This window comes from Protobothrops mucrosquamatus, unplaced genomic scaffold, assembly GCF_001527695.2.
Source record: "Protobothrops mucrosquamatus isolate PMUCROS unplaced genomic scaffold, P.Mucros_1.0 scaffold1729, whole genome shotgun sequence".
Classification (NCBI taxonomy): domain Eukaryota; kingdom Metazoa; phylum Chordata; class Lepidosauria; order Squamata; family Viperidae; genus Protobothrops; species Protobothrops mucrosquamatus.
In genome coordinates this window covers 47,345-74,351 of record NW_015387876.1, presented here as the reverse complement: position 1 = coordinate 74,351, position 27,007 = coordinate 47,345, and the positions used below count along the sequence as shown (strand labels likewise).

Sequence of the window (27,007 nt, the reverse complement as noted above, 5' to 3'; positions counted from 1 at the left end):
GACTAAACCTATGATGTTCTTTTGAAGAAATGACTCATCCCATCCTGGAGCATTTGTCGGTATTTGACCCGTCCTTTTCCCTCTTGCAACTTGGCTAGGTTTTGTGGCCCCCGGCGTTGTAATAGAATTTAAAACGAAGCTGAAGGAATGGGTGATGTGCTATTTTGTTTCTGAAAGTTTAAGATAGGAAATCTTTCTGCCCTATGGAGGAGAAAGATTCTGTCTATTTCTTAAGGCCAGCTGGTTTCAATCTGAAATTCCAAATTATCAGGAAAAGCTCCTAAGAGTCGTTTGCTATCTAATTAACGGCTGCTGGGAAGAAGGAAAAAAATGTCAGGAATGGCGGTATTTAGAAGTTCGATGGGTTGTGCGGAATGCGGAGACAGAATCAAAGAATTAGAGGGAAATTTAAAAGTCAGATCCTGTAGTTTCACTCTTCTGGTGGAAGGGACCCCCTGCTGGCCCAATTCTAGTGTCTTGTGAGTCTGAATGAACAGTAAATGAGGCAGATTTTCTGTAATCAGATCTTTGGTACCTGCTTTGAATTTTTTTTCCTTTGCACCCTGCAGGAGTAAAAAATAAAAATAAAAGCACCATTCGTTTAACACCCCTTCAAAAGACAGACAGGCTATTAGCTTAGCTCTTTGTAGTCTTTTTTTTTCCTTTCCAACCCAACAGAATGTTGGAAAGAACTTATGTAAAGGTTGCAGGACTCAGTCTGTGGACAGGTTTTCTCTCCAGGAACACAACAGCAGGAGCCCAAATTTGGACTGGAGAGAAAAACAGCAAAAGAAAGATACAACCCCTCAAAAAAAAGGGGGGGGGATATAATAGCAGTCTTCCAATATTTGACGGGCTGTCACAGAGAAAAGGGAGCCAAGCTCTTCTCCAAACAAACCACCTGAAGACAGAACAAGAAGCAATGGATGGAAACTTATCAAGGAGAGAAGCAGCCTAGAAATAAGGAGAAATTTCCTGACAGAACAGTGGAAGAGTTTTCTTCCAGAAGTTGTGGGTGCTTCATCATTGGAGGTTTCCAAGAAGAGATTGGACAGCCATGGGTCCAACATGGTTATAAGGTCTCCTGCTTGAGCAGGGGGCTGGACTAGAAGACCTCCAAGGTCCCTTCCAATTCTGTTATCCTGTATTCTGTAATAGAACCCAAACTCGGATAGAAATGGAAATGAACATTTAAGACAAGGGATGAGTAGATCCTGCTTTGTTCTATGGATGCTCCTGTTGCTATGGTGCTACACAATACTCTCACAGAACCAAGAGGAGGAGAAGGTTGGGCGACACAGGAATCGTGCTGCAAATGTCAAAGAACATCTCGAGATTCCAGCTGTTTTGGAAAGGGGGAAGGAAGCAGCTCTGCCTGGAGAAAAAACTGCCTGGGTTTGCTTCCCATAAAGTTGAAGATAGATTTTTCTGGAAACCTTTTATTAGCTCTCTGCTGAACAGCTGACGAATTAGGAATTGGCGTCAGGGATGGGCCATGGGAAGAAGCGATATTTGTTTATAAAGTTATAAGAGGTGAAGAGTTATCAAATCTGTTTATATAGTTGGTCCTCGCACTTACTGTATGACCCCTTGCAGCATCATCCCTCCTGTCATCAAAAATTGAGCACTTGGCAATTGGTATATATTTATGATGACTGCAGTGTCCTGGGGTCATGTGACTGAGATTGTCATGGTAAACCATCATTTAGTTTCTTTTGGCTTAGAATGTGGTACAGATGCAACCGTGATTTGTTACCTGTCTGCGGTTTACAATATTGTGTGAACAGTGTCCCAAGGCTTGTCTGAAAGCTTTGATGTCAGAAATGGTTCAGGCTTATTAAAAAGCCAAAATTTAATCTTGTTTTTCTTTTGTCTTTTCTTTTGCAGGTTTCTCATGAATTTGCCATTAACTTTAATCCCACCAACCCTTTTTGCCTTGGTAAGTGCATCTATAGTGGCTTGAAAGCAAGTCCTTGAAATCTCTATTTCCCCCACAATAACCATGTGAGGCGGTTGAGCTGAGAGGGAGGGACTGGCCCCAAAGTCATCCAGTCTGCTTTTGTGCCTAGAACTCACTATCTCCTGGTGACTGGCCCAAAGTCACCCAGTTGGCTTTCATAGCTAAGGCAGAACTAGAACTCTGTCTCCTGGTGACTGGCCCAAAGTCAACCATCTGGCTTTCATGGTTGAGACTAGAAGTCACTATCTCCTGGTGACTGGCCCAAAGTCAACCAGCCAGTTCTCATGTCTTAAGATGGGACTTGGAACTCACCGCCTCCCGGTTTTTAGGCCAACATCTAAACTACTAGATATGAATAAATAGACCCTACAAATAAATGTATTGTATGTATTATGGTAAGGAACCTATATTTACTGAGTGATCTTCCAGAGCAACTGCCAGCCAAGAATGCCCTTTAGTTTCCTTGATAAATCAAACTAAGTCACCGTCATATTTTATCTTTTCCTGACCCAAGGCAATCCTTGACATAAATGTCACAGAACACTTGTAAACATAAAACGGGGGGTGGGGAGTGGAATAACTGTGCATTGTGGCCTCTCCAACAAAAATTAAAAGGAATAAAAACAAGAGGCCCCCAGATTCTTCAAAAGCCTTGGGGGGAGGGGGAATGCAAACTAAGTGGGGGAAAAAAAGAGTTTCAAAAAAAGGTCTGTGAGGCTTTTTCATCTAGGCTCCAACAATGTTGGAGACAATGATTGGGTTTAACTGCAGCCGACTGAATACGTCAAGCTTGGCTGAGTTCAGCCACTGAGGACTTTGAACCCTAATACCTAGGCTGATGCAGTATCCTGGACCTGTCAATCAAATGAAATTATGATATGAATTGATGTACGAATCCGGTTGGCCTCTGGCAGAGTAAAAGAGGAAAACAGAAAGGCAAGGAAGCAAGATATTTTAGGCAAAGTACTTGAGGAGCAAAAGGGGGCTCAGTGGTTAAAGACACCGAGCTTCTCAAAGGGAAAGCGGACAGCTCAGGTTTGAGACCCAAGTGCTGCGGAACAGGGTGAGTTCCTGTTACTCGCTCCAGCTCCTTGAAAGCATTCAAATGCAAGTAGATAAATAGGTACCACCGGTGGGAAGGTAACAGCGTTCCGTGCGCCTCGGCATATATAGTCATGCCGGCCACAGGACCATGGAAAATGTCTTGGGACAACACTGGCTCCCTCGGCTAGGAAGCGGAGGTGAGCACCACCTCCTAGAGTCAGACCCAACTGGAGAGGGGAAACTTTTACTTGAGAAGCACAGGATGACCGATAGTCCTTGACGTACGACCGCAATGGAGCCTGCCCGTCATGGCCGTAGGTTCAGTGGTCATAAAATGGGCCACCCACACGACCAAGCTGAGTTTGCAACCTTGTTTTGTGGCAGTTATTAAGTGAACACTACAATCGTAAATCAACGGCCACGGTCACTAAGCAAATGCCAAGGTCATTAAGCGAACCTCTTGTTTGCCGAGAACTGGAAGTCAATGCCAGTTTTGAGCAAAAACTATCCTGAGACCCTACAAAGGGCTGCAAATGCAGGCCGGTTGCCGAGCCTGGAATGCGGCCACATGATCCCCGGGGTGGTGGTGGGCAACCTTTGGAACTGGGTAAGTATCCCTGTGAGGGTTTGTTAGAACTTCAGTCACTAAGTCGTAAGTCGAGGACTGCCCGTATCAAATTGGAATGGATTTCGCCTGGCATGAGAGTCATTGGGAGTTGCCTCCTTCACGCTGCCTTCTCTTCTCCGTCTTCTAAAGGTGTGGAAGGCATCGTCCAGGCCTACTCAAGTTGCCTGCCCCACATTCGCTTTTACGGACCAACCAATTTCTCTCCCATCATTAATCACGTGGCTCGGTTCGCGGCCCAGGCGACCCAGCAGGAATCTGCCAGCGTAAGTTTCTCTCACCGCTTGTTGCTATTTCACCTTCCTGACTTGGATTCTAATAAAGGAGAATATTTGTAGCTCAGGGTTGAAATGAGGGGTCCTTGGTGCTCTCTGAGCTGGGTGGTTTTCTTGAAGATGTTTCATTACCCAACTAGGTAACATCACCAGGGAAGGGAAGGAAGGAAGGAAGGAAGGAAGGAAGGAAGGAAGGAAGGAAGGAGGTGGAGGTGGAGGAGGAGGAGGAGGAGGAGGAGGGGGACTATGGGATCCTTGGTGCTCTCTGAGCTGGGTGGTTTTCTTGAAGATGTTTCATTACCCAAACTAAGTAACATCACCAGGGAAGGAAAGGAAGGAAGGAAGGAAGGAAGGAAAGGAAGGAAGGAAGGAAGGAAGGAAGGAAGGAAGGAAGGAGGAACTGACTATCGGATCCTTGGTGCTCTCTGAGCTTGGTTGTTTTCTTGAAGATGTTTCATTATCCAAAGTAGGTGACATCATCGGTGCTAGAAGGGTGCGAAGTTCTAGCACTGATGATGTTACCTAGTTTGGTTAAGGAAACGTCTGCAAGAAAATCACCAAGCTCAGAGAGAACCAAGGACCTCCTAGTCCTCCTCCTCCTCCGGATGATGTTACCTAGTTTGGATAATGAAACATCTGCAAGTAAACAACCAATCTCAGAGAGCTCCAAGGACCTTTGACTTGGATTCTGCTTTGAATGCTTGGGGGGAAAAAAATACCTCTTTTTAGCTCACAAGAGTTTCAAGCAAGTGTTGAAACAAGTGTCAGGCGTCCATTCTCGAGCTTAAACTTTTGCACGTTTGGTCTCTAGTGTGATGCTTTGCATTTTGTGTGCTGCCCCTCTGAAGTGGGTGGCCGCATCCTCGTTGTGTTGACAGATACCTTCCTGATGTTGTAAATGGTAATGCAAATCCACCATTTTCTTCCACATGCAACCCATGTGCCTTCATAAAAGAAGGTAAGAAAGCTAGAAAGCTGTCATCCAAACGTGAGTTAATGCTGCCGTTGCATCTAAGGAGTCTAGATTTCCAAACCAGAAACAACGAACTCTGGTTTAAAGCTGGCTTATAGCTCTGATTTGTCTGCATGTGTACCGATAAGCTTGAACTCCAGGGTCCTGTGAAGCCAAGTTCATTTGGTCAAATGAGGCATAGAAACACACTGCCCAAATTCTGCCTTGGTTGTTACACAACCATCTTTATTCTCCTTCTACGGATCCTCATTCAGATTCACAATTGCCTGCAAAAAGAAGCCTCTGTACAATCACAGCCCTGCAATTACTGTAGTGGGCAGAGATGTTCTCATCTAATCAGGACCCAATTTAATTCACATTTCATTTGGGCTACTGCCCTTGTGAGATCCCCCTTTGCTTCTGCTCCCTGTGGCATCCTTTGAACGGAGGAGCACTGTATCTTGCAGGTCTCACGAAGAACAGAAGAATGCTTAATCAGATTAAAATTGCCTGGTGCTTCAATCGGATGGTGATGATGATAATAATTAAGGAAGTGTCTAAAATGCTCCATGTGGGAATAGACATCCCCTCACCAGTCCCTCACCAGGGATTTGCCTCTTGAGAAAAGAGTTTTGATCATGCTTGATTATATTTGCTCCCCTGATGACTTCTGTTATCACGAATCCTTCCATTCTCCACCATTCTTCAGTCAGATCTGAAGAAGCTTCTTGGATGAGAAGCAAAATGTCCTCCAGGAAAAACAAAGGAAGTCCAGTTGAACTTTGGGGCAACCAGGACCTTGGATGACTGAGAATCTCCATAGACACGTGGTTGTCTTAAGTTCACAGGTCTTAAAGTTGCCACGTTTGGAGACCCCCCCCCCATGTCTAATACAAATGTACTGGTCAGCTCCTCCTGGGTGATTTTCTGATTTTCTTCTCTGCTTTCCCTCCCCAGCAATACTTCGTCCTCCTGATCATCACCGATGGTGTCATCAGCGACATGGATGAGACACGGCATGCTGTCGTACAGGCCTCCAGACTGCCCATGTCTGTCATCATCGTTGGGGTTGGGAACGCCGACTTTGCAGCCATGGAGTTTCTGGATGCAGACAATCGCATGCTTCGGTCGTACACGGGCGAGGAGGCCGTGCGGGATATCGTCCAGTTTGTGCCCTTCCGTGAATTCCGCAGTGTAAGTGCAGGAGAATGCCTTGTTTGCGAGGGAGGGAGGGAGGAAGGAAGGAAGGAAGGAAAAGAAAGGAAGGAGAGAGGGAAGGAAGGAAGGAGAGGAGAGGGAGAGAGGGAAGGAAGGAAAGGGAGAAAGGAAGGAAGGAAAGGAAGGAAAAGAAGGAGAGAGAGAGAGGGAAGGAAGGAGAGGAAGAGGGGAGAAAGAAGGAAGAAAAGAAAGAAAGATCAATAGCTAAGGAATTGAATCTGTAAAAATACCATGTTTAAGATGGAACCCTAGCTGCGCCCTCATTGATTTTTATTCTAGACATTATTCTAGGCATTATTTGTTTTTGTGAATCCTCCAGCATATAATTTCTCAGTTTTCCTTCAGGAAAGTAACAATCTTTCTGGGACCCTCCAGAGAAGCCCCACAAGTGAGCTGGCAAATGATAAAACAGCAAAGACACAGCAGTCTGGTTGAATTAGCAAGCTTCCCTTTCCTCCTAATGCCAGTTCTAGAGTTACTTAAAAGTACCCTCCAGGTTTTTCACAAAGTGGTACTTTCCAGATATAACAGGGTTTACAACTACCAGAACTGCCATTCAACACGTGAAGGACACCAAGTTGGAGAAGACTCTCCTATGTCGATAGGTTCTGGAACTGGACAAGGATCTTTCGTTCCTCTGCGAACAGAGACTTTGTGATCAAGAAGGAAGCTGGCACGCAAAGGTGCTGCTATGCCAAGTGGTTGCCATGTAAGGACCTAAGAAATGGTTTGGTGCCATCTCCTCCTTTGGCTAACCGTGTGAGAGTACAGGAGAAGCTATGTATTCCTAATATCTCCTCAGCATTTCAGACAGACACCTTCCTTCTTGCCCAGAGAGGGCAAGAACAAAGAGAAGGACTAGCGGTGTCATGATAACTGTCTTCCAATACTTGAAAGACCGCCATAGGGAAGAGGACATTAGTTTATTCTCCAAAGGACTAGAAGTAACAGATGGGAGGTTTGCAAAGAGAGATCCAACCGAGAACTAAGGAGAAATATTCTGATAGTGAGAATAATTAATTAGTGGAAGGGCTTGCCTCCAGAAGTTGTGGGTGCTCCATCACTGGAGGCTTTTAAGAAGAGACTGGACAGCCACTTGTCTGGAATGGTCTCTAGGGCCTCCTGCTTAAACGGGGGGTTGGACTAGAAGACAACAAAAACATCCCTTCCAGCACAGTTATTCTGTCTGTTGAATTCTGTACGTTAACTTGGTCATGTGCAAACTCACTTCCTACACCAGAGAGCCAGTACTCATGGCGGTTGATGCCTCCAAGCATCCTCCAGTCAAGGTTACAAAGCCCGTAGGCCTTCAGTTCAAGGTCATTCTGATTCTCCAGCAGACCTCATGCAACCGAAAACCAGAAAGATCTGGTTGAGAACAAGAAGCAATGGATGGAAACTAATCAAGGAGGGAAGCAACCTGGAATTAAGGAGGAACTTCCTAATAGTGAAGAGAATTAACCAGTGGAACGGCTTGCCACCAAAAGTTGTGCGTGCGTCATCACTGGAGGCTTTTAAGAAGAGACGGGACAGCCACTTGTCTCAAATTGTATAGGTTGGACAAGACGACCTCCAAGGACCCTTCCAGTTCTATTCTGATTGATTGATTAACCATGGTTGAGGCAGAGTTTCATGGTTTTTTTACCCGTTTCCCCCCCAAAAAAAGGGATTCCAAAGTACCCTTTCTCAGGTATGTGGACCAGCCCTTTTGACCCTCTCTGGCTTTTTTTGCTGTTTCAGGCACCCAAAGAAACGTTGGCCAAGGCGGTGTTGGCAGAACTCCCACAGCAAGTGGTTCAATACTTCAAGCACCAGAATTTGCCACCCCTCAATTCAGAACCAGCTTAGAAATCACCGTTTGCTCCCGGCCTGCATGTATCCCACATCCGTTGATGGCAGAAGATTGCATGTCTCCCGTGGTTTCCAATCACTTTTAATTCAACTCCGTTCATTTAATCGAAGGGAACAAAGCATAACCCGATTCCTTCCAAGGGCAACTTGCAGTGTGAGAAGCGTAGAGATCTGCACTCGAGGATCCTGGATGGAAGCAACCTACTGTGGTCAATACTGGACACTCTCCCCTGCCTTGATTCCACAAATCAACTTTTAAGTATCTGAACGTACTTTGTATGCGTTTGGTGGAACGAGAGGACCTTTTTACAGCCACAATTTACTGTCTCCAAGTGTGAAGTTCTCAAAATCTCATTGCCCAAAGAAATGTGGACCATCCTTTAGTGTGTTGTAACTTGTACTTCTGCTCTATGTTCATTTTTATACCATGTACACATGATACTTGTTATACTCGGGTTAATAAACAACCTGAATTCTTCACATCTCCGTTGAAGGGTGTTGTGGTTTGACCCCATCTAGTCCAGTGGTCTCCTGCAGCTTCTTTTAACCAAATCCCTCCAGGTGAGTTGCACCTCAACTCCTGATCAGGGTTGCATCAAGTACCTGTGAAGGGCACCCAGGTGGGTGCTTACATCCTTCCCTAAATGTCAGGCTACAACTCAGAACCTCAGTTTAGTTTGTGAGACGTGCTGGACCTGTGTGTGAGGGAAAGAGTGAGCTAGAACATAATAATCGGGTTCATACAGGTAGTCCTTGACTTACAAACATTTGTTTAGCAACCGTTTAAAGATACAACGCCACTGGAAATAGTGACTGATGACTGGTCCTCGCACTTACGACCATCCCCATGGTCACAAAAGATCAAAATTTGGACCCTTGGCAACTAGCATGTGTTTTAAGTCAACTCCGACTTTTAAGATCAGTCCAATCCTTACAGACACAAATCAAGCTTCCATTTACCTTGCTAGTTCTCAGAAACTTAAAACAGCTAGTCTTTGCTTTGCAATTCCATTCAGAGTGACCGTTCAAAGTCACAACGGCGTTGAAAAAAAGTGACTTCGGACCATTTTTCACACTCAAACAACCACTGTAGCATCCCTAGGGTCACGGGATTTAAATTCGGATATTTGTTAAAGTGACTCGTATTTATGACGGTCGCAGCCTCCCCGGGGTCACGGTGATCCCCTTTTGCGACCTTCTGACAAGCAAAGTCGATGGGGAAGCCAGATTCGCTTCACAACCGTGTTACTTAACGGCAGTGATTCATTTAACAACAGTGGCAACGGTCGTAAAACGGGGCAAAGCTCACTTAACTCTCTCACTTAACGACAGAAATGTTGGGCTCAATTGTGGTTGTAAGGCGAGGACTACCTGTCCTTCATTTTTCCTAGGACTACTCCAACCACTAACTTTTGTTTCCATGCTGAAAACAGGCCCATCCAAGTGGGTGGAACCTGGACCAACCGAACGCGCGTTCTAGAAGGTTCCTACAAAGCAGCCAAAACAAGCGTCCTGTCTCTCAAGGGAGGCTGTCCAATAGCCAGGGGGGTTTAATTGTTTTTCTTCAACAAACAGAGCTCACAATATCAACTGTGTGAACATTAAGGTTTCGTTTGTACATCAATCGAAGCATTAAAAGTTTGTCCAAAAAAGAAAAAAAGGGGAAAAAAAGAGGAGACCGGAAAAAAGAGGTGAGCTTGAGGGAATGACTGGGCTGAAGAAGGACACAAGTTCTGAGTGAGGCTCGAAGAAGCGGCCTAGAGCGGAGCATCAAAAAAATTGCTGCCGCGGAACACGGAGGAGACGATTTTGCCCGTCGAGTTGATGGTGCCCTCGCTGTCTGAGCTGGATTCGGAGTCACTGCTTCCTGAGTAAGCCCCGAGGCCGGGCAGGATGCCGATGCAGACGGCGGCCGAGGGGCAGTGAAGGGTAGCGCCGCTCATGGTGCTGCTGCCCCGTGGGACACAAGATGGTTTCTCTGAAAGAGAAGAAAAAGGGCCGTGGAAATAACAAGGCTTCGGCTGGCAGGCCCCGTTCCCCGTTTCCTTTGAGGAGAGCGTCCCTGAGGAGAGGAGCAAAATGGGCACTTAGCCCCTTCATCCAGTGTTCCTCAGTTGTGGCAACTTCAAGACGTGTGGACTTCAACTCCCAGAATTTCCCCAAGAGTTAGAATTCCCACTGCTGGCTGGGGAATTCTGGGAGTTGAAGTCCACACGTCTTAACGTTGTCAAGGTTGAGAAACAAGGCTCTAATCTCTTCGGAGGCTCTCTAATTTGCGAAAGCAGGACAGAGCTAACCATGCAAAACACTCAAGCACATACACACACAGCCCTCCCAACACATTCAAATACACACCTGGAACCTTATCGTCGTCAGGATCCGGGTCCAGTTTCAATCTTTTTACACTGTTAGCGCCTTCTGAACTGTAAAAAAATCCAAATACAAATCCAAGGAGCAGAACTTAAATTAGTTCGTTAGTGGAAAACAGGCAAACGGAAAGATACAATCCGAGGCAGACATCGTGCTAATATTACCACAGCTGGTCCAGATGCCACAACTGGCTGAAGCTGAACATCATGCCTCCATAATTTGTGAATTGCAAACTACAAGGCAGTGGTCTCATCTGGCATAGTAAACCACAGATTTTTTTAAAAAAAATATGCTTTTAAGAATGGAGAACAGAGGTAGCTCAGAACTGAACTAAGTAGTAGGTTTTGTCTGAATTTAGCTTTCTTCTTGCAAATGTTTCATTACCAGACTAGAGAACACCATCAGTGAATCTCACGCTGTTACTAGCCTGATAATGAACCATCACAGGAAGAGAAACACGCTACTCTTATGGTTTGTCCCAGGACAAGACTATCTTTGCAAATTAGCATTTAAGAGAACATGCCAGAACACACCTCAGCAAAAATGGCTGTAGAGTAACAGAATAACAGAGTTGGAAGGGACCTTGGAGGTCTTCTAGTCCAGCCCCCCACTCAAGCAAAAGGGGAACACGTGACCCGGGACACTGCGACCGTCCTAAATATGAGTCAGTTGCCAAGCGTCTGAATTGTGATCATGTGATCATGGGGGAATGCTGCAAGGGTCGTAAGTATGAAAAATAGCTATAGAAAAAGGGATTGATTTCACCCAACTGCAAAAGAAAATCTGGAATTTAATTAGTTTTTCTGCATGGAAAAGCCCAAAGACTCGAGTTTTTTTCTTACTGCTGCCCTCTGAGTCTCAGGGGCAAAACCGCCGAGCTGCAAAACGTACCTCCTGTGTTTCACAGCTCCTGCTAACAGCTTGGCCTGAGAGAATTTGTTCTTGTTTTCCGATTTTGCCGACAGTTTCTTATCCGCCTCCTTCTTCAAGTCAGCACCAGCTCCGACTTTCGACAAAGTGCTGTGAACTCAAAGTTAAGGAGAAAAAGAATGCAGTGGAGGAAGCACAGAAGACACACAACAAAGAGCGGTTGTGCTACGGCTGTACAGTGCTGTGTTGCAGCGTTTCCAGTTCCACAAGCATTAGCCAGCAGATTTATTTTTTTACCTCTTTGCTATTACAGTTAGCATTTGGTTCTGGCACACACAAAGAGAGCGCTGTACGTAAAAATATGTGTAAACTAACTTTACTGCATTTGCTTTCCTGCAAGCATAAAGTTAAGAGGACTGGAACAATGACCTATTCAGCTAAAGGAAGAAAACTTGCACGTGGCACACCAAATCCTTTCAAGTTAGCCATCTACTGAGCTACATAACTTGGTCTATTATAATATTAGAGCTCATACAAAGAGCTTTTTCTTAAAACCAAATAAGGATTAGATTCAAATTCCACACTTCCTAGTTTTTAGCCCAGCTAAGGCTAAGGCTATGTATGTTTCTGTGTATGTGTGCGTCTCTCTGTATCTAGAATAGATATCTAGATGTCTAGAAAGAGAGCTAGATAGAGATATCTAGATAGATAATCTCTGCCACATCAAATTCAGATTCATATAATGACTAGCTTGGAGCTCCGCTAAGTTAGCTCTCTAGTGCCACCAGCTGAATGTCAGACTGGCACTGCCATGTTTTTCAAAAAGCAACACTGGGCAGAATCTTTATTGAAAACAACCCAAAAGTTACTTTATAAATAGTGGTGGAAATAGTGGGAAATTGTGATTGCAGACTGAAGATATTAATTAATGGGAAGCCTCACCAGCTTCAATTGTCTCCTAGTATTCAGATAAAGTGGTTGGTAATCCTTGACTTACGAATGTACTAGATCCTGCCCATTGCGGTCATGAAGTCGTGATGGCTGTAATGCGAGATAGCCATGTTTTAAGAAGCTTCATTATTTGGGCAGTATCGGTAGTCTCGATTTATGATCACAACCGAACCCAACTTTTCTGTTGCTAAGCAAGTAGCTGTAATGCCTTGCCCACAAATAATGCAAGCTCAGTGCCTGCCTTAATTTAACACTCCAAACAGCTGGAAAACGAGAAGAAGGCTCCCCAGAACAGGCCGATGGCTGTTTCTGAACCCTCCCAAGAGGAAGAAGGACCACCCCTGCAGGGTCAAGGATATCCGGTACTCGTTCAGCTCCTTGAGTTCTTCTTCATGACGCTGCTTTTCTATCAGTACTTGCTGCCGAGAAACTTCATCGAGAAACTTGGATTCATCTTCGTCCAGTCCCCTCACCATGTTTTCTGTAGAGAGCAAGCCAGGGTTATCCCAAGATTGTGATCAACCCACAAATTTGGCTACGGCATCTCTCCCGTCCCTTTCCACCACCACCACCACCACCCTGCTCATTTCAGCATGTTTATATTCCATCGGTTAGGAAGATGTGGGACAGCCTGTTTGAGGGACCTCCCGTGAAGATGCAACGGACAACATTTTAGTTTGGACTTCATTCCAAACTCCGTTTCTGAAGGACTCCAGAGAACCGATGTAACTTATTGTATGTCATTTCTGTGAATTTATCTGAGTAAATGTACATCACTTGTCTGACTGTGCAGTTGCATTAATTATGGAAATGTCATAACTCTGGTTTAAGGGGCCTTTGGTTCCATCAGACACCCCCCCTCCTTCCACAATTCAAAGTTTTATTGAAGATGATTGAAAAAAAGGCTGAACCACCATCCTGGCTGATGTTATCATAGTAAGTACACATTGATGTTTGCCTGTTTTGTTGCCATTTAATCTGCTTTCAAGATCCAAATTTTCCCAGGATGTGAAAGTTCTTCTTTTTGTAACACTACAGCTTCCTACATAGAGGAATATTTATTTGGCCTAAGGAGCACTTACACACCCCGCCTCTGATCTGAAGCAGCCCAGAAACAGGTTTCATTATATTAGGGCCTGGGCTACCAATCCGTGTTTAGCGCAATCTGATGAACTAGCTTACATACCATATAAATCAGAAATCTTCATTTATAAAACCCATTGGTCAGGGTAAAGCAACATGCTAAGGCAAAATCAAACCACTGCCACTGCCACAATGTGTGAGCCAGTCAGAATGCAGAAAGAGAAAACAGTTAACTATAAGAAAAGGGGTGCCACCTTGAACTAAAATTTCTCACTATGAAATCTGGGGGTTCATTCAATAATCTGGGTTCTGAGATTAAAGGCCACTCAAGATACAAAGGTTGATCTTAACTCAAAGGCTGGGAAATAAAAAAAAAGTTCCCATGTATCTTTATAATCTCTTTTTACTTGTAAAGTTTTGTTAGTTCATAATATACGATACAATCAAAATACAAAGTAAATAGCGGGAAAGATGGGGAAGGGAAAAGGGGGTAGAGAAGTGGGGTAAGGGAGAAAAAAAGGGGGGGGAAGGCAATGACTTCCTACTTCCTTTGGTGCAATAGAGTATCAACTTCAAACCTCAACTTTTTACTTTTACAAAATAATATAAAACAGCCATTTCAATAACATCAAATCTATCTAGTTGGTAAAGCCCACAATCAACATTTCATTTTTTTTCCACCTCAAGCACAAAATCTAGAAGCGGTTTCCACGCGGCAATAAAAGTATTCGTGTGTTTTTTTTCTTTAACCAGTATAGTCAGTTTAGCCATCTCTGCTAGCTCCGTCAGTTTTTGTAACCATTCCTCCGTTGTGGGAATCTTTATCTTTATAATCTTAAGGACGAGAAATATTAAGAAAACAGAATGGGTGTGAATTATATGAAATTCTAGTTTTAGTCAGCAAACCACATAACCCTGAAAACAGGCTCTGTCTGCAGACCGGGTGATGCTTTTACATACCAAGATAACAAAATACAATAAAGAGAGGTGGCGAAGAAGAAGCACAACAGGCAGACAAACTAATTACTTCAAATGCAACAATGAACTCTTTCAACCGAAACCAAGACGGTTGTGGCTCAGCACAATGTAAAACCACTCCTTTCCAAAAGCCAATGATTCCATGACAGAATGAAGGACATAAAAAAGGGCTGGTCTAGGGATGTTGCATCTCACAACTGTCTGGACCAGGGGTCCTCAACCTTGGCAACTTTAAGACTTGTGGACTTCAACTCCCAGAATTCCTCAGCCAGCAAGTTGCCAAGGTTGAGGACTCCTGGTCTGGACCACCCTTACATGAAAGGCTGTTGCCAGCCAGCACAAACAATCTAGAGCGGCGTTCCTTAACTTTAGCAGCTTTAAGACATGTGGGCTGGAGAATTCTGGGAGTTGGTCCATTCACTTTAAAAGCTGCCAAAACAGGGAAACACTGAGCTAAGGAGATGGATAATTTGATACGGCGGGAACACTGACATGATTCTGAGTGGAAGGATTGGCGAACGCCTCCTATTCAAACATCAAAAGAGGTTTCTGAAAATGTAGTTACAAACGTTAATACCTATTTGTTAGTACTCAAAGCAGCGGCATCTCTTTTCTAAGGATTAGGGGACTTTTATCAAACTTAGTCACTTTTAAGATATGTGGACTTCAACTCCCCATGGCTGGTTGGGGAATTCTGGGAGTTGAAGTCCACAAGTCTTAAAGTGGCCAAGGTTGAGCACCTCTGACATAAAGCTTCAGATAGGCAAGAAAGAACAGGAAGTTAACAAGTGCTGCCAGGTGGAAAGATAAAACACCAATGTTTTCCTCTGGAGATCGTTTCCCCATTGTCCGCAGACATGTGAGAGCAGAATAAACCTGCCACTAAATCTGCAACTTTTGAAACCAAGAAGAAAAGTTGGTAGCTGTGCCAAGCTTCACACTGCAATCCTTTTCCCTTTCCCCTGCAGAAGTGGACAGACTGGTTCCTGGATTCCAGCAGTAGCCAAGAAGCCAGCTGTGCTACCTTGGCACAACTGTAAGAGAGGGTCGCGGGGCTTTCTCCATAAGGAAGCATATCAGGAGAGACCGTTCTTTCTTAAGTATACTATTCCAGGGAGATAAGAAAGAACAGAATTTCAGAGACGCTGAGTGGAACTTACTGAATTTGAACTGTTCTTCAAATTCCTGCTGCTTCTTGTCCTTCTGTTCTTGAAGCCTTTCATAGAGAGATCGGGGGTCATAAACTTCTTCGGGACATTCTAGAAGAAGGAGAAACAGATTTCTCTGTCAGTATTCAGGAATTGCTCCAATGGAAAATTTACTCCATCCGTCAAGTTAATAAACCGCAGGAAATGACAAGTCTTCCTGCCTTAAAACACATCTCACTTTTTATCTCAGGAAAAGAATTGATACCTGTAAACCTCAATCTGTTGATTCCATAAGCGATTGAGGAGCTTCTAATTGTGATCGGTGAAGTTAATGCACGCTTTCTACAAAACTGGCAGATGATGCTACTAGTCTAAAGTCACAGTAGCTGTACTCTAACACTCTGTTACGCATTCAAGTACAGGTAATAGAGAGCTATTATACCTTATCTTGATGAGACACTGCAATACAGTGGCTGAGATAATGAGCTGTAGATCAAAAAGTTCCCAACTCAGGTTTTTGTTATAATTTGCTAGGAGCTTTGGGAAAGCCATTAGTCTCCCTGGCATATCATGGCTTGTTTCCCATGTTAAAAAAAACCCTCAGAAATACTAAAAATGCTAAAAATTAATAGCTGAGTATGTGAATTCTCCTCTGTCCTCTTCCTAACCTTCGTATGCCCAGGAAGGTTAGAACAAAGAACACAGAATAACAGAGTTGGACAGGACCTTGGAGGTCTTCTATTCCAACCCCGCGCTCAAACAGGGGACCCTGTGCCATTTTGGACAAATGGCTATCCAGTCTCTTCTTAAAAACCTCCAGTGTTGGAGCATTCACCGCTTCTGGAGGCAGGTTGTTCCACTGGTTAATTGTTCTAACAGTCAAGAAATTTCTCCTTAGTTCTAGGTTGCTTCTTTCCTTGATTAGTTTCCATCCGTTGCTTCTTGTCCTGCCTTCGGGTGCTTTGGAGAATAGGTTGACCCCGTCTTCTTTGTGGCAGCCCCTCAAATATTGGAACACCATTATCTGTACTGCATTACCATACAAACTTTCTTACTTGGCTTCTTTTTCCAGTTACATAAATAGTTAGGAATATTTTCAGAGTGACATTGAACTGGTCTATATGTTTCATCTTGGTTAGTACTTATAACTTTGCTCAACTATCCTTCCAGTTAGGCCTTGTCCATAGCCAGTACTTGGTTGAAAGTGCCTTAGATCTGCCCTGAACCTGGCTTGGGATTGTGACTCTTTAGATCAGGGGTCCTCAACCTTGGCAACTTTAAGACTTGTGGACTTCAACTCCCAGAATTCCTCAGCCAGCTTTGCTGGCTGAGGAATTCTGGGAGTTGAAGTCCACAAATCTTAAAGTTGCCAAGGTTGACGACCCCTGCTTTAGATAATCCCCCAACTGATAATCAAATACCTTTCGGGTCTTCAGGTTTCCGAACCTTCTCCCATTCCTCTTGTCTTCGCTTGCGACGTTCTTCTAACTCAGCTTCCGAGACAAATCTTTTGTTAATTACAAGGTCCGCACTGCTTTCTCCACCTTCCATTCTGGAGCAGCCTGTGCATAGAAAAGAGCTAGAAACAGGCCTGTACCTATAAACTGCGCTTTCTGGCCTAGAATGGTGAATTTTTGCCTTGTATCTTGACTTAATGACACAGATCTAGCACTTTGCCCACCAAACAGACCATGAAAGCTGAGGGCACAAAGGACATGTCAGATGTCTATCAAGTCAAAAATTGTAAATACCCACGAAGAAGTCCAGAGGTGTGATGCGCCCATGTGGCACACAACAATACTGCTTATTACAATGTAGGAAGATTGAGGAAAGTAGATCAGGGCCAAGCAATTAATACCTGGGAATCGGAAGGCTTAGCTTGTCCTTTCAATAGACTAATGGAAGCTGTGTTCTTGTCTCAGCAACAATACTGGTAGTCCTCGACTTACGACTGCAACTGAGCCCAACATTTCTGTGGCTAACCGAAACATTTGTTAAGTGAATCACCGCTGCTATTTAGTAACCCGGTTGTTAAGTGAATCTGGCTTCCCCATTGACTTTGCTTGTCCGAAGGTCCCCAAAGGGCGATTACGTGACCCCCGGGACTCTGCAGCCGTCATAAACCCGAATCAGTTGCCAAGCATCTGAATTTGGATCTCTGGGAGATGCAGCAACGGTCACAAGTGTGAAAAATGGCTTTTTTCAGTGCTGTTGTGTAACTCTGAACGGTCACTAAATGAAGCGTTGTAAGTCGAGGACTAGCTGTACAGAAGGGCTCTCCCTGAAATCTCCTGGTGGTCTCCCATCCTACTCCTGGCCGGGCTGTGCTCAAGGTCATTAGAAAGCACCCCAAAGGGCTCTGGACCCTCGAGATATAACCACTCCAATAGCCTCCAACGAGCCCATGTGGAACTGGCTGTGGATGATGGGAGCGGGAATCCGGAAGGACCCATTTTGGGAAGCCTGCGTTTTGCACGAACGACAGGTAAACGTGATCACAATAATGAATTAAACTCGGAGCCTCCCCGTCTCCGGCAAACACCCGACGGGGAGCGCTTTGCAAAGGTCGATTCGAATCATGTTTTGTTCCTCACGGACAGATCCGGATCATCTCGCTCCGCCTCTCCTGACGCGACCCCTCTCCCCCCCGCGCCTCTCCTCCGAAGCCCGGCCACGGGGCCTCTCGGGTCAAAGGACGCCCCTCAACACCCATCTCGCCGCCACGGACCGTTCAGACGACCGCTTCTTTCCCGCAAACCCACCTCACGGCCAGAGGCCCGGCGTCTCCAAGGACACGCCTCCCGACCCGCCACACTTCCGCACCGCCTCTTCCGGCCCGCTCTCAGGCCGCCCGACCAATCGCAGTCCAGCCTGGCGGCCGGCCGGCCAATAAGAAAAAAAAAAAGGATGGGTGACAGGGGGGCGGGGTTACGCCCCGTCAGCCCTCAAAGCCACAGAAAGGGTTGCCTCCTCCCTCGTCCCCAGAATCCGTCAATCAAATGAAAGGGAGAAGCGATTGGCTCAGCTTCACTCTCGTTTGGAGTGGGCGGGCCTGAGGAACGGGGGCACAGAGAGAGAGAGAAAGAGAGAGAGAGAGAGAGAGAGAAGGAAGGGGCGCGGCTCGGTTGCTCGGAGATGCGGCGCTGAGGAGTGGGCGGGGCCGCCGGGCGCGCGCGCTCCCCTGGCTCGCTCGTGCGCAGGCGCGCGCTGAAGGCGGGTGCGCCGGGCCTTTCCGCCTGGCCGCTGCTGAGGAGAACCGATGGCGCGAAGAGGCGGGAGGGCTGCCGCCGCCGCCGCTTCTGTCGGGCCGCTTGGCTTGAAGCCCTGAGGCGACGCCGGGCTCCATCGCCATCCCTGGACCCCGGGCCGCGCCCGCCAGAAGCCCCGCCGAGCGGCTGGCGGAGGAAAGCGCCGCCGCGTAGAGAAGGGAGGACCCCCGCCTGGGGCGTCTTCGTCTGGGCAGCCCTCGGAGCCCTCTGGGGAGGTAAGGAGGCGCGCCCGGCTGACCCCTGGGAGGGAGGTATTTTCCCCCCCCCTCTGCCCCGTTCACACGTTCGCGCAGACCCGTGTCGCCGCACACTTCATTGTTCCGCCAGCCTCCTTGTAGGCAGCCTGGCCGCGCTTGCACACCCTTTCGTGTCGTGTTGACGCTCCTGGTCTGCGCAGGGGAGGACTCTCTCTGCAGGCTCGTTCCCGATACGGCATTTCCACTCGCACGTGCAAAAGGTGTGTGTGTGTATGTGTGTGTGTAAGCGTTTGCCCGACCTCTGCCGTGTCCACAAATGCGGGCAGGGCGAATGGCCCGTTTGCATGTAGGGTGCAGTGGGGAGGAGGTCCGTGGGGGGTACTTAATCCATGGATTTAAACCCATGCCCGCATTTGGAGATGCGGATACATTTGCAGGTACAACCACCAGTATGGATCTGAAGTGTGTTTTATGTATTCGGGCTGCCCCAATCCAATAGAAAGGGACCAGTTGATGCATGCGCTGCTTTGTGTCCCAGTTTTCTCTCTTGGGCTTTCTGGCTGTTGGGTTTATACTTGGTTTCTTCATTGGTAGTAAATGGCCCTGAGTGATTTCAAGGTGGGTAGCTATGTCAATAATCCAAATAAAATTCATACATATTCATGCAATGCAGATTATGAAGAAGGAAAGGGGGGGTGGGAAATAGGATTTTGCTCAAAACATCCATTCACAGGTAAGACTGGGGTCTGGCACTCTGGTTTACCGAAATAAATAATATCCCTGTTAGGATTTTAAAGTGCACTATACTGGCGTATATTTTATTAGGGTGATGTATCGTTTTCTCTCTGTCTTTGAGAATCGGTTCCGGGCATCTTTCTTTTTTCAATAGTCTTTTCTCTTTATTGATTTGTTCTGCTTTGCCTCCTATTACTGTGGGTGCCTGTCTGTAGGCATGACTAAGTCTTCAATGCAATTTGCTCCTCAATTCAGCTATATTCCCCTTCTCTTGAACAACCTCCTTGCCTTGGCTTGCCTTAATTGTCTTTTGTCCTCTCACCAGTGGAACTAAAAAGAAAGTACAACACAGGCAATACTGGTAGTCCGCAGCATATGACTGCTCACTTAGTGACTCTTTGAAGTTACAACAGATGCCAACAAGGATTCAAAATTGGTGTGTGCGCGTGCATTTTGGGCGCGTGCATTTTGGGCGCTCAGCAACCAGCTCGCATTTACAACCATTTGCAATGCCACGAGATCACATGACTGTGATTTATGCCGTTTTTGCCGAAAGCTAGCAAAAATGGCATAAATTGCCGTTTTTGTTAGCTTTTAGTTGCTGGCAAAGACCACTCCATAGCAAAAAAATGAGGTCACTTAGCAGTGGCGGCATTCATCTGACAACCACCACAAAAAGGACAGTAAAATTGGGCACAGTCACATAATGGCCCGCTTTACGACCGAAATTGTGGATTCAGTTATGGTTGTAAGTTGAAAACTACCTGTATGCTATTCCCTTGGTCTGTACTCAGTGTATAATGGATTGACAGACAAAAGCATAATGGTTCAGCATGAAGCCCGTGACTAAGGTGCTTATGAACCTGTACCCAGTACAACCTGGAATGTGGACCCATCCTGATCTTGGGAAGGAAGAAGTGCATTCCTGTGAGTCAAAGGTTTGGAAACTAGGGAAAACTGAAACGATGTGAAGAAAGGGACATTGTACTGAAAGGAGAGCCAGAGGAAAAGAAAGTTTCACTTGAGATAAACATCTGTTGGGAAAAACTGTAAATGTTAATGCCAAAAAAAATGGACAGAAGTGGAATGGTTGACTTTGCTCAATATTTTATTTTTATCACAAACTGGAGTTTCTCGGAGATTGACAGCTATTTCCTCTTTCTTCTTAAGACCAGTAATGCACAGATCACATGTGCTGCTGATAAGTAAGGAAAGAGAGGTTATTAAAAGCCCAAAGTACAAACTCAGTGAAAGAGCTGCCTCTGTGTGCTTCAGTGGTTAGCTTTGTGTTTTTCTAGTATGTAGGCTTCGCAGGATATAGATAATTCTGACTCTGTTCACGTTACTTTCAAAGCAGTAAAATGATCCATCTCTGTTGGGAGAGATTGTCTGTTGCTTCTTTTCTTGAGTTCCTGCCCTGGATTTACTGTTCAAAATGGAGGCGAAAGTGCCACATAATGTTAAATTTCATATTCCAAATCTTTTATTGAGTTATTTTACGCAGCATTCCTTCAAGAGTCTTCTTTGAGAGCTGTGTGGTGTTAATGGTTGGAGCAAGCAATGGGTGAGGACATTTTTTCTTTTTAGACACCTCTCTTTTTTGTCTTTTTTTAATATATATAATTTTCTCCCCCTCCCCCCCCAGTAGTATGCTAAAGGAAAAGGAAAAATCTCACCAAAATTATCACTTGCATAAGAGTTTTAAATGGTCAAAATTGTGTACTTTCTGTCTAATCCTTCTAAAAGTGGTATTTTTACCTCCTATATAATGATTTCTCTCTCTTCTGACTCTGTTGCTCTGTTTTTTTGGGGATCTCAAGGGGTACATGGCTCTTTGGACCCTAAGTCAAGATGGAACTGTTAGTGCCTCCTTAGAGAAGCTGCGTGTTTCCCTGGCTCCCAAGACAATAAGCATTTGAATTAAAACACCAACAACATGCCCTTGTTTACTTGGAACACTCCTTTGGCTTCAGATATGAAATGCTGCACATTCCTAGATAGCTGCTTTACTTAAGGCTAGCAGAAGTGTCCTTCACGGTTTTCTTTCAATTTTGCACTTATCAGCTGGGCAGAAAAATAAAATAACCTGCAAATAAAATGGTTGTTTTTGCATAGTTACAGGTCGTCTCGTGTTTGCAGAAAAATGGACAATAAATTAAAAGGATTTTTTTAAACATTAAAACTATTAATAAAAAGGGGAAGTTACTGTGTAATTAATCTCAGAATAGAAGTTGCAACACTTATTTTGAAGTCATACCACTTCCAGTACCTGAACTCTTGAAATAGCCTGTTTTGAAATCAGAATATTTTGACCATTAAATGTTTTGCATACCTCTACGTGAGATTGTTTTTTCTTCAGATTTTTTTCCCCACTTTCCTCACATAGAATTGGTTCACCCTATTTGCTTAGTTAGCCATTATGGATTTAACAAGGCAGAGTTGACTAGGATCTCACAATATTTAACAGAATAACAGAGTTGGAAAGAATTTTGGAGGTCTTCTAGTCCAACCCCCTGCTCAAGCAGGAAGCCCTATACCATTTCAGACCAATGGTTGTCCAGACCTTTCTTAAAAACCTCCAGTGTTGGAGCACCCATAACTCGTTCCACTGGTTAATTGTTCCCACCGTCAGGAAATTTCTCCTTAGTTTAGGTTGCCTCTCGCCTTGATATGTTTCCATCCATTGCTTCTTGTCCTGCCTTCAAATGCTTTGGAGAAATAGATTAACCCCCTCTCCTTTGTGCCAGCCCCTTAGATATTGGAATTCTGTCATGTCACTCCTAGTCCTTTTCCTTAAACTAGACATACCCAATTCCTGCAACTATGCTTCATATGTGTTAATCTCCAGTTCCCTGTGAACTGTGCTAAACACAAACCAAAGGATTTCCTTTATGATGTAGTATGATTTAAACTAAGTTATTAGAAGTAAAGTTTTGGGTTTAGGGTTGGCTAGCACTGTGTCCTAAAATAAAGGGTTGGGAAGGCAGAGAAAAAGGTGATCATAAGAGATCCAAACACAAAGCTCCGGGCAAAGCTCTATTTCAGTTTGAAACTGCAGATCCCTCCTGTAAGTCTCATGTGGATTATTACTTTTCTGTGTCCTAATAGCAAACTCACTAGCCCTATATCTAGTAAGAATAATAAAACACAGCTATCCAGTAGATTCCTGGTTACCTTACAGATGAGGGTGAACGTTGTAGGTTCAAACACAAAAATACCCCATCAGTGCTGATTTTCCTCCATGTTGGTGAATAGAGAGATTGGGCTATGAAGTTGAGTGATTGGGAACCGGAAGTAATTTAGTGATCCCTATTTTCCAACTGGATCTTTGTTTTTTCCAATTTTACAGATGGTACTGCTTGCTACTTTGAGAAAAGTGAAATGTCACAAGTAGTCTTGCCCTGAAGAGACCTGAAACTGTCTTCTGCCCTTCAAGTTGGGTGTTCTGGGCTTTATTTTCAGTTGAATGTGATGTAAGGTTTGCTGCTCAGTACGCTGAGACACATTTCACCTGTCTGAGAATTTTTTAATGGCATTCCAACCATTCTTTCCACACATTTTGTCATAAGAAACTGGGCAGAGAACGGAGAATAGTTTATAACTACTCAGTGACAGCATGGAAACAATTGCGGAATTCTCCTCGATTGCTCTTTTGTGATAAAAATTAATTGAGTTGCTTTTTGGGGGATTAGAAGAAAACTATCTCAAAATTCCCAGGCTATTAGCTAAATTGGTAAATTGAAAAACATCTTATGAGAACATCATGACAATCCATTCCAAATGCTACCAAGAAAAATGCATGGATGCTCTCATCCAGAGCTGAAGTTATAGAAAAGAAAAGGATGTGATGTTGAGAAAATCTATAGGGCATGGACTCAGATGAATACTCTTATAAGTAAGATCTCCAATTAATATTTTCTTATTTTTGACTTAATTTTGTGTAAGGCATGGCTGCTGTTCCATGAATACATATCTGATTAAAGTCAACGCCTGTTGTTTAGTATATTTTCTAGACATGTACTGAAAAAAATGCTAGGACTTTCCAGTAGCAATTGAAAGAAATAAAATGGTTACAGTCCTACAGGTTTTTTCAGTAGGATCAGGATGACTGAGTGGTCTTCGTTTAGCATGTAAAAGCTTAAAAAAATTATAGTGTATATTTTTTATTTTTTACATTTATGTATCGTCCATGTCCCTTGAAGAGTGACTCTTTGTATATACAATTTCATAGCCTGTGGAGCTGTGTAGTTTTTAATTACTAGAAGAAAAAGGGTGGGAATGCATCATTTTATCGTAGTCAGCATAGTATGATTAACTATGAGCCACGTAGTTCTGTGGCTGTTGCATGAAACTGTTCAACAGAGCAAAATGTGTCTTAAAAAAACGGGTTCAAGAGGAAAAAAACAAAACATTTTATGGAAGAATATAGGCTTTTGTTTGGAGCAATTTTATGGATAAAATTCATATCCATATTCTGATGTGGAATACGTTATTGTTCAAAAGACTGGTTCCTGGTCCTTCCAGCTGTTTGCAGGTGTTGCATTACAGGAGACTAACCGTAAGCCGTTTGTTTGGCTTTCTATGTGGTGTGAACACAGCCAATTGTGGCCTGTTCAATAAACTATGGTTAAGCAAACATTGCATGTTTCATAACAGTTGAATACATTTAACTGACTTTAGTTGTGGTTCAAATATGCCTTGAAAACTAGTCATGCAGATGCTTAAAAATAGTACAGTTGTAGCTCATAAAATCTTTTCCCCCAATTTATCTTCAGAAAATGCCATATGCTCCTTATTATGCCCTTTATTTATCACGATGGAAACTGGAGCGGATGTGAATATATTAATTGTGTGTTTTGTTTTGATGGTTCTTTGAAAGTGTTGGGTTGCTGTACAGTACAATGTTCTCTGACAAACCTTGCTATCAGAATGCTTGATGTAGCCTGTTCATGAATATCTCGCTATTTCAAGTTGGATTAGGACCAAGCCATTAGTAGAAATGAGTGTGTTGATATATTTATTTTGCACTTTGAGAAACGTCAAGCTTTGAGTGTAGATGGCCTAATGGCCAGTAAGATATGAACACTTAATTATTTATACGTACTTATTAATGTTCACCATTAATGGCCTGTCAACCTGAAAAGCAGCTTTGAGGTTAATGCCAAATGTCCTCCAAACTTTGGGCTGTAGTATTCTGGAAGTTAAAACAAGTTTATGATTAAAACAGAGATTCTGGAATGTTTTGTAACAACCAGTGAATTTAACAAAAACAATCAGGACAAACTTATGCTAAGAAAATGTGTTTTTTAAAATAGAAATTTACTGAACACGAACTTATTAAACAAATTTAATGTTAGAATATAAGGGAAATCTTGATGTGGTGAGATAAGGCATGTCTTCAGTAATTCATCATATTGGAAGTTCTCACATATATGGATGTTTTGCAAGAGAGACAATAAAATGTTTTTTTACTTTCTGGGATCACAACAAAGTTGCTAAATAGCGTTTATGGGTTTGCTATCTGAAAGCTATGAGTTTTCATATATTGGCAATCAGTAAAGAAATTGAAGTGAGCTTGGTGGCTGAAATATTCAAATTTGGTTTCTTGGAATAATTATTTTAGAGCAAGGATTTTTTTCTACACTGATATGGTTATGATGTAAAAATCTTAGAATCTCTAAAATAGTGGTTCTTTTATTACATGTTATAGAAACAAGTGGACTAGTACCATTTCTATCACTTTTCAGTCATTTGGATTTCTTATGCAAGAGTCCTCATCAGCTTTGAAAATACATTTTGCGATTTAAAGCAGTTTGTAAGAGGAAATACGTATTGTGTGAGTACATTGTCCAACAAATTAAATAAGCAAACATTGCATAAATAATGGCAGTTGCGTGCTTATGTTCATTAAGCTAGCTCATAGGAAGCATGGTGTGCATTTTTTATTCTGATAGAGAAAAGTACTAGAAATGAAAAGATCCTGAAACATACTGACAATTTTGTGTCTGTGTCGCTCAAAAAATAGAACTTTTGCTCCAAGAATTTATGTCTGATGCAATTGGTTGGCGAATGTTGCTAAAAATACATTTGGCAAGTAAGATAGAACCGCTGAAAGCAACTTGGTAGTTTAAAATCTAGTGGTTATTTGCAAGTCTCATTTCATAAGTATTTAGTGCTGCCAGCCACTATTGATGAACATGGAGTCCTTGGTGCTCTTTGAGCTTGGTGGTTTCCTTACAGACCATTTGTTACCAGACTAGGTAATATCTGCAGTACAATAAAGAAAGTATTTGTAGCTGAGGGTTGAAACTAGCAATTGATGATGTTACCTAGTTTGGGTAATGAAATGTCTACAAGAAAACAACCATCATTGGCACACCATAAAAATCAAAAGCTCTGACTACTAGAAGTGTATTTCCAGGATAGGAAGTTTACCTAAGATGCATCTTGCTAAGTCTTGTCCCAACCTTCGAATGGTAATAGAAGAACTGGGAAAGAAAATACTGTGGTCCATCAGCTTCTGGCAGCAGACTGGATGCTAATACTGGTTTGGCTTAACCTTTAAATAAATATACAGTATGCAGCTGCTTAAGTCTGTTTAATACACTGTCGTAAGAGAGATGAAAGCAGATATTGAGGAAGAATTTGTAGAAGAAAGGCAATAGTGAAAAGAGTATAGATATAAAAACTGTAGCATGATAATGGTTGTGTTCATTTGGTCATGGGACACTTCTTACTTCAGCCGCTGTATTTATGCAGTTTGTATATTGTTCTATATGCTTTTGCATAGTCTTTAATTGCTCATAGTCACCCAAAGACATAAATTTGAACCAAGTGGCCATATAAATTGTATAAATCGAGTGGCATTTTAACCATCACAAGATTTTGTGTTGTTTGTGCAGTTTTTATAAAACCGCAGTTTCAAGAAAGAGTACCTTGGCAAACAGAAGAGAAAAAAGTTATCTTTTGTTAGCATAGAGACCTCATTGTCTTGGAAGATTCCTAGAATTCTACTTAAATCTGTTTAAAATTATGACTTTGCTACTTGTGATTTACAAGTGAATTGTTTGACATAAAAGTTTTGTTCTGCTACCTGTTGTTACATTTGCATTGTCTCATTTGGTAGAAAGTCCAGTCCGTCTAACAGGTTGTCTTATATTGGGAAGACTTGGGGTGATTGACGGATATGTTCCTCTCTAGAAGTCTAAAAAAATATGTCTTGAGAGTTGACTGAAGGATTTTCTAAGATCATTGCCTTCCAGACTACTTTTCCCAGATATAGATAAATAGAAGACTGTGGGTGCTTCTTTTGCATCGTTTTTAAGAAGTATGCACAGCCCCCCCCCAAATCATCATGGGTAAAGAAACTCCAGGCCATGTGGCCTCAGTTGCTCTTCCTGTTATCTGTTGAACTGCCTGCTGCTCCCTCTGTCTTTTCTTGGAACCAAGCAATCTATTCTTGATGGGCAGCAAACAAGACA

The 27,007-nt window shown here is 43.5% G+C and overlaps 2 protein-coding genes across 3 annotated transcripts in view; one reads left to right on the top strand and one right to left on the bottom strand.

Annotated features, from left to right (window-relative positions):
• CPNE2 (copine 2) overlaps positions 1–8,407 on the top strand; it is a 45,550-nt gene extending 37,143 nt beyond the window's left edge. For both annotated transcript variants that reach the window (XM_015822953.1, XM_015822952.1), the window contains 4 exons: positions 1,888–1,939; positions 3,762–3,895; positions 5,814–6,050; positions 7,815–8,407. In XM_015822953.1, coding sequence (XP_015678439.1) covers positions 1,888–1,939; positions 3,762–3,895; positions 5,814–6,050; positions 7,815–7,922 — 531 coding nt within the window. In that variant the 3' untranslated portion in view covers positions 7,923–8,407. The remainder of the gene's footprint in view (positions 1–1,887; positions 1,940–3,761; positions 3,896–5,813; positions 6,051–7,814) is intronic.
• A 1,031-nt stretch (positions 8,408–9,438) lies between these two features.
• Positions 9,439–18,135, bottom strand: FAM192A (family with sequence similarity 192 member A). The gene is made up of 7 exons (XM_015822946.1): positions 18,088–18,135; positions 16,747–16,887; positions 15,338–15,436; positions 12,476–12,597; positions 11,187–11,317; positions 10,281–10,348; positions 9,439–9,903 (listed from the first exon to the last, which is right to left on the bottom strand). The coding sequence occupies exons 2-7, from the start codon at positions 16,874–16,876 to the stop codon at positions 9,683–9,685; spliced, it is 771 nt and encodes a 256-aa protein (XP_015678432.1). The 5' UTR covers positions 16,877–16,887; positions 18,088–18,135; the 3' UTR covers positions 9,439–9,682.
• Positions 18,136–27,007: the final 8,872 nt, after the last annotated feature.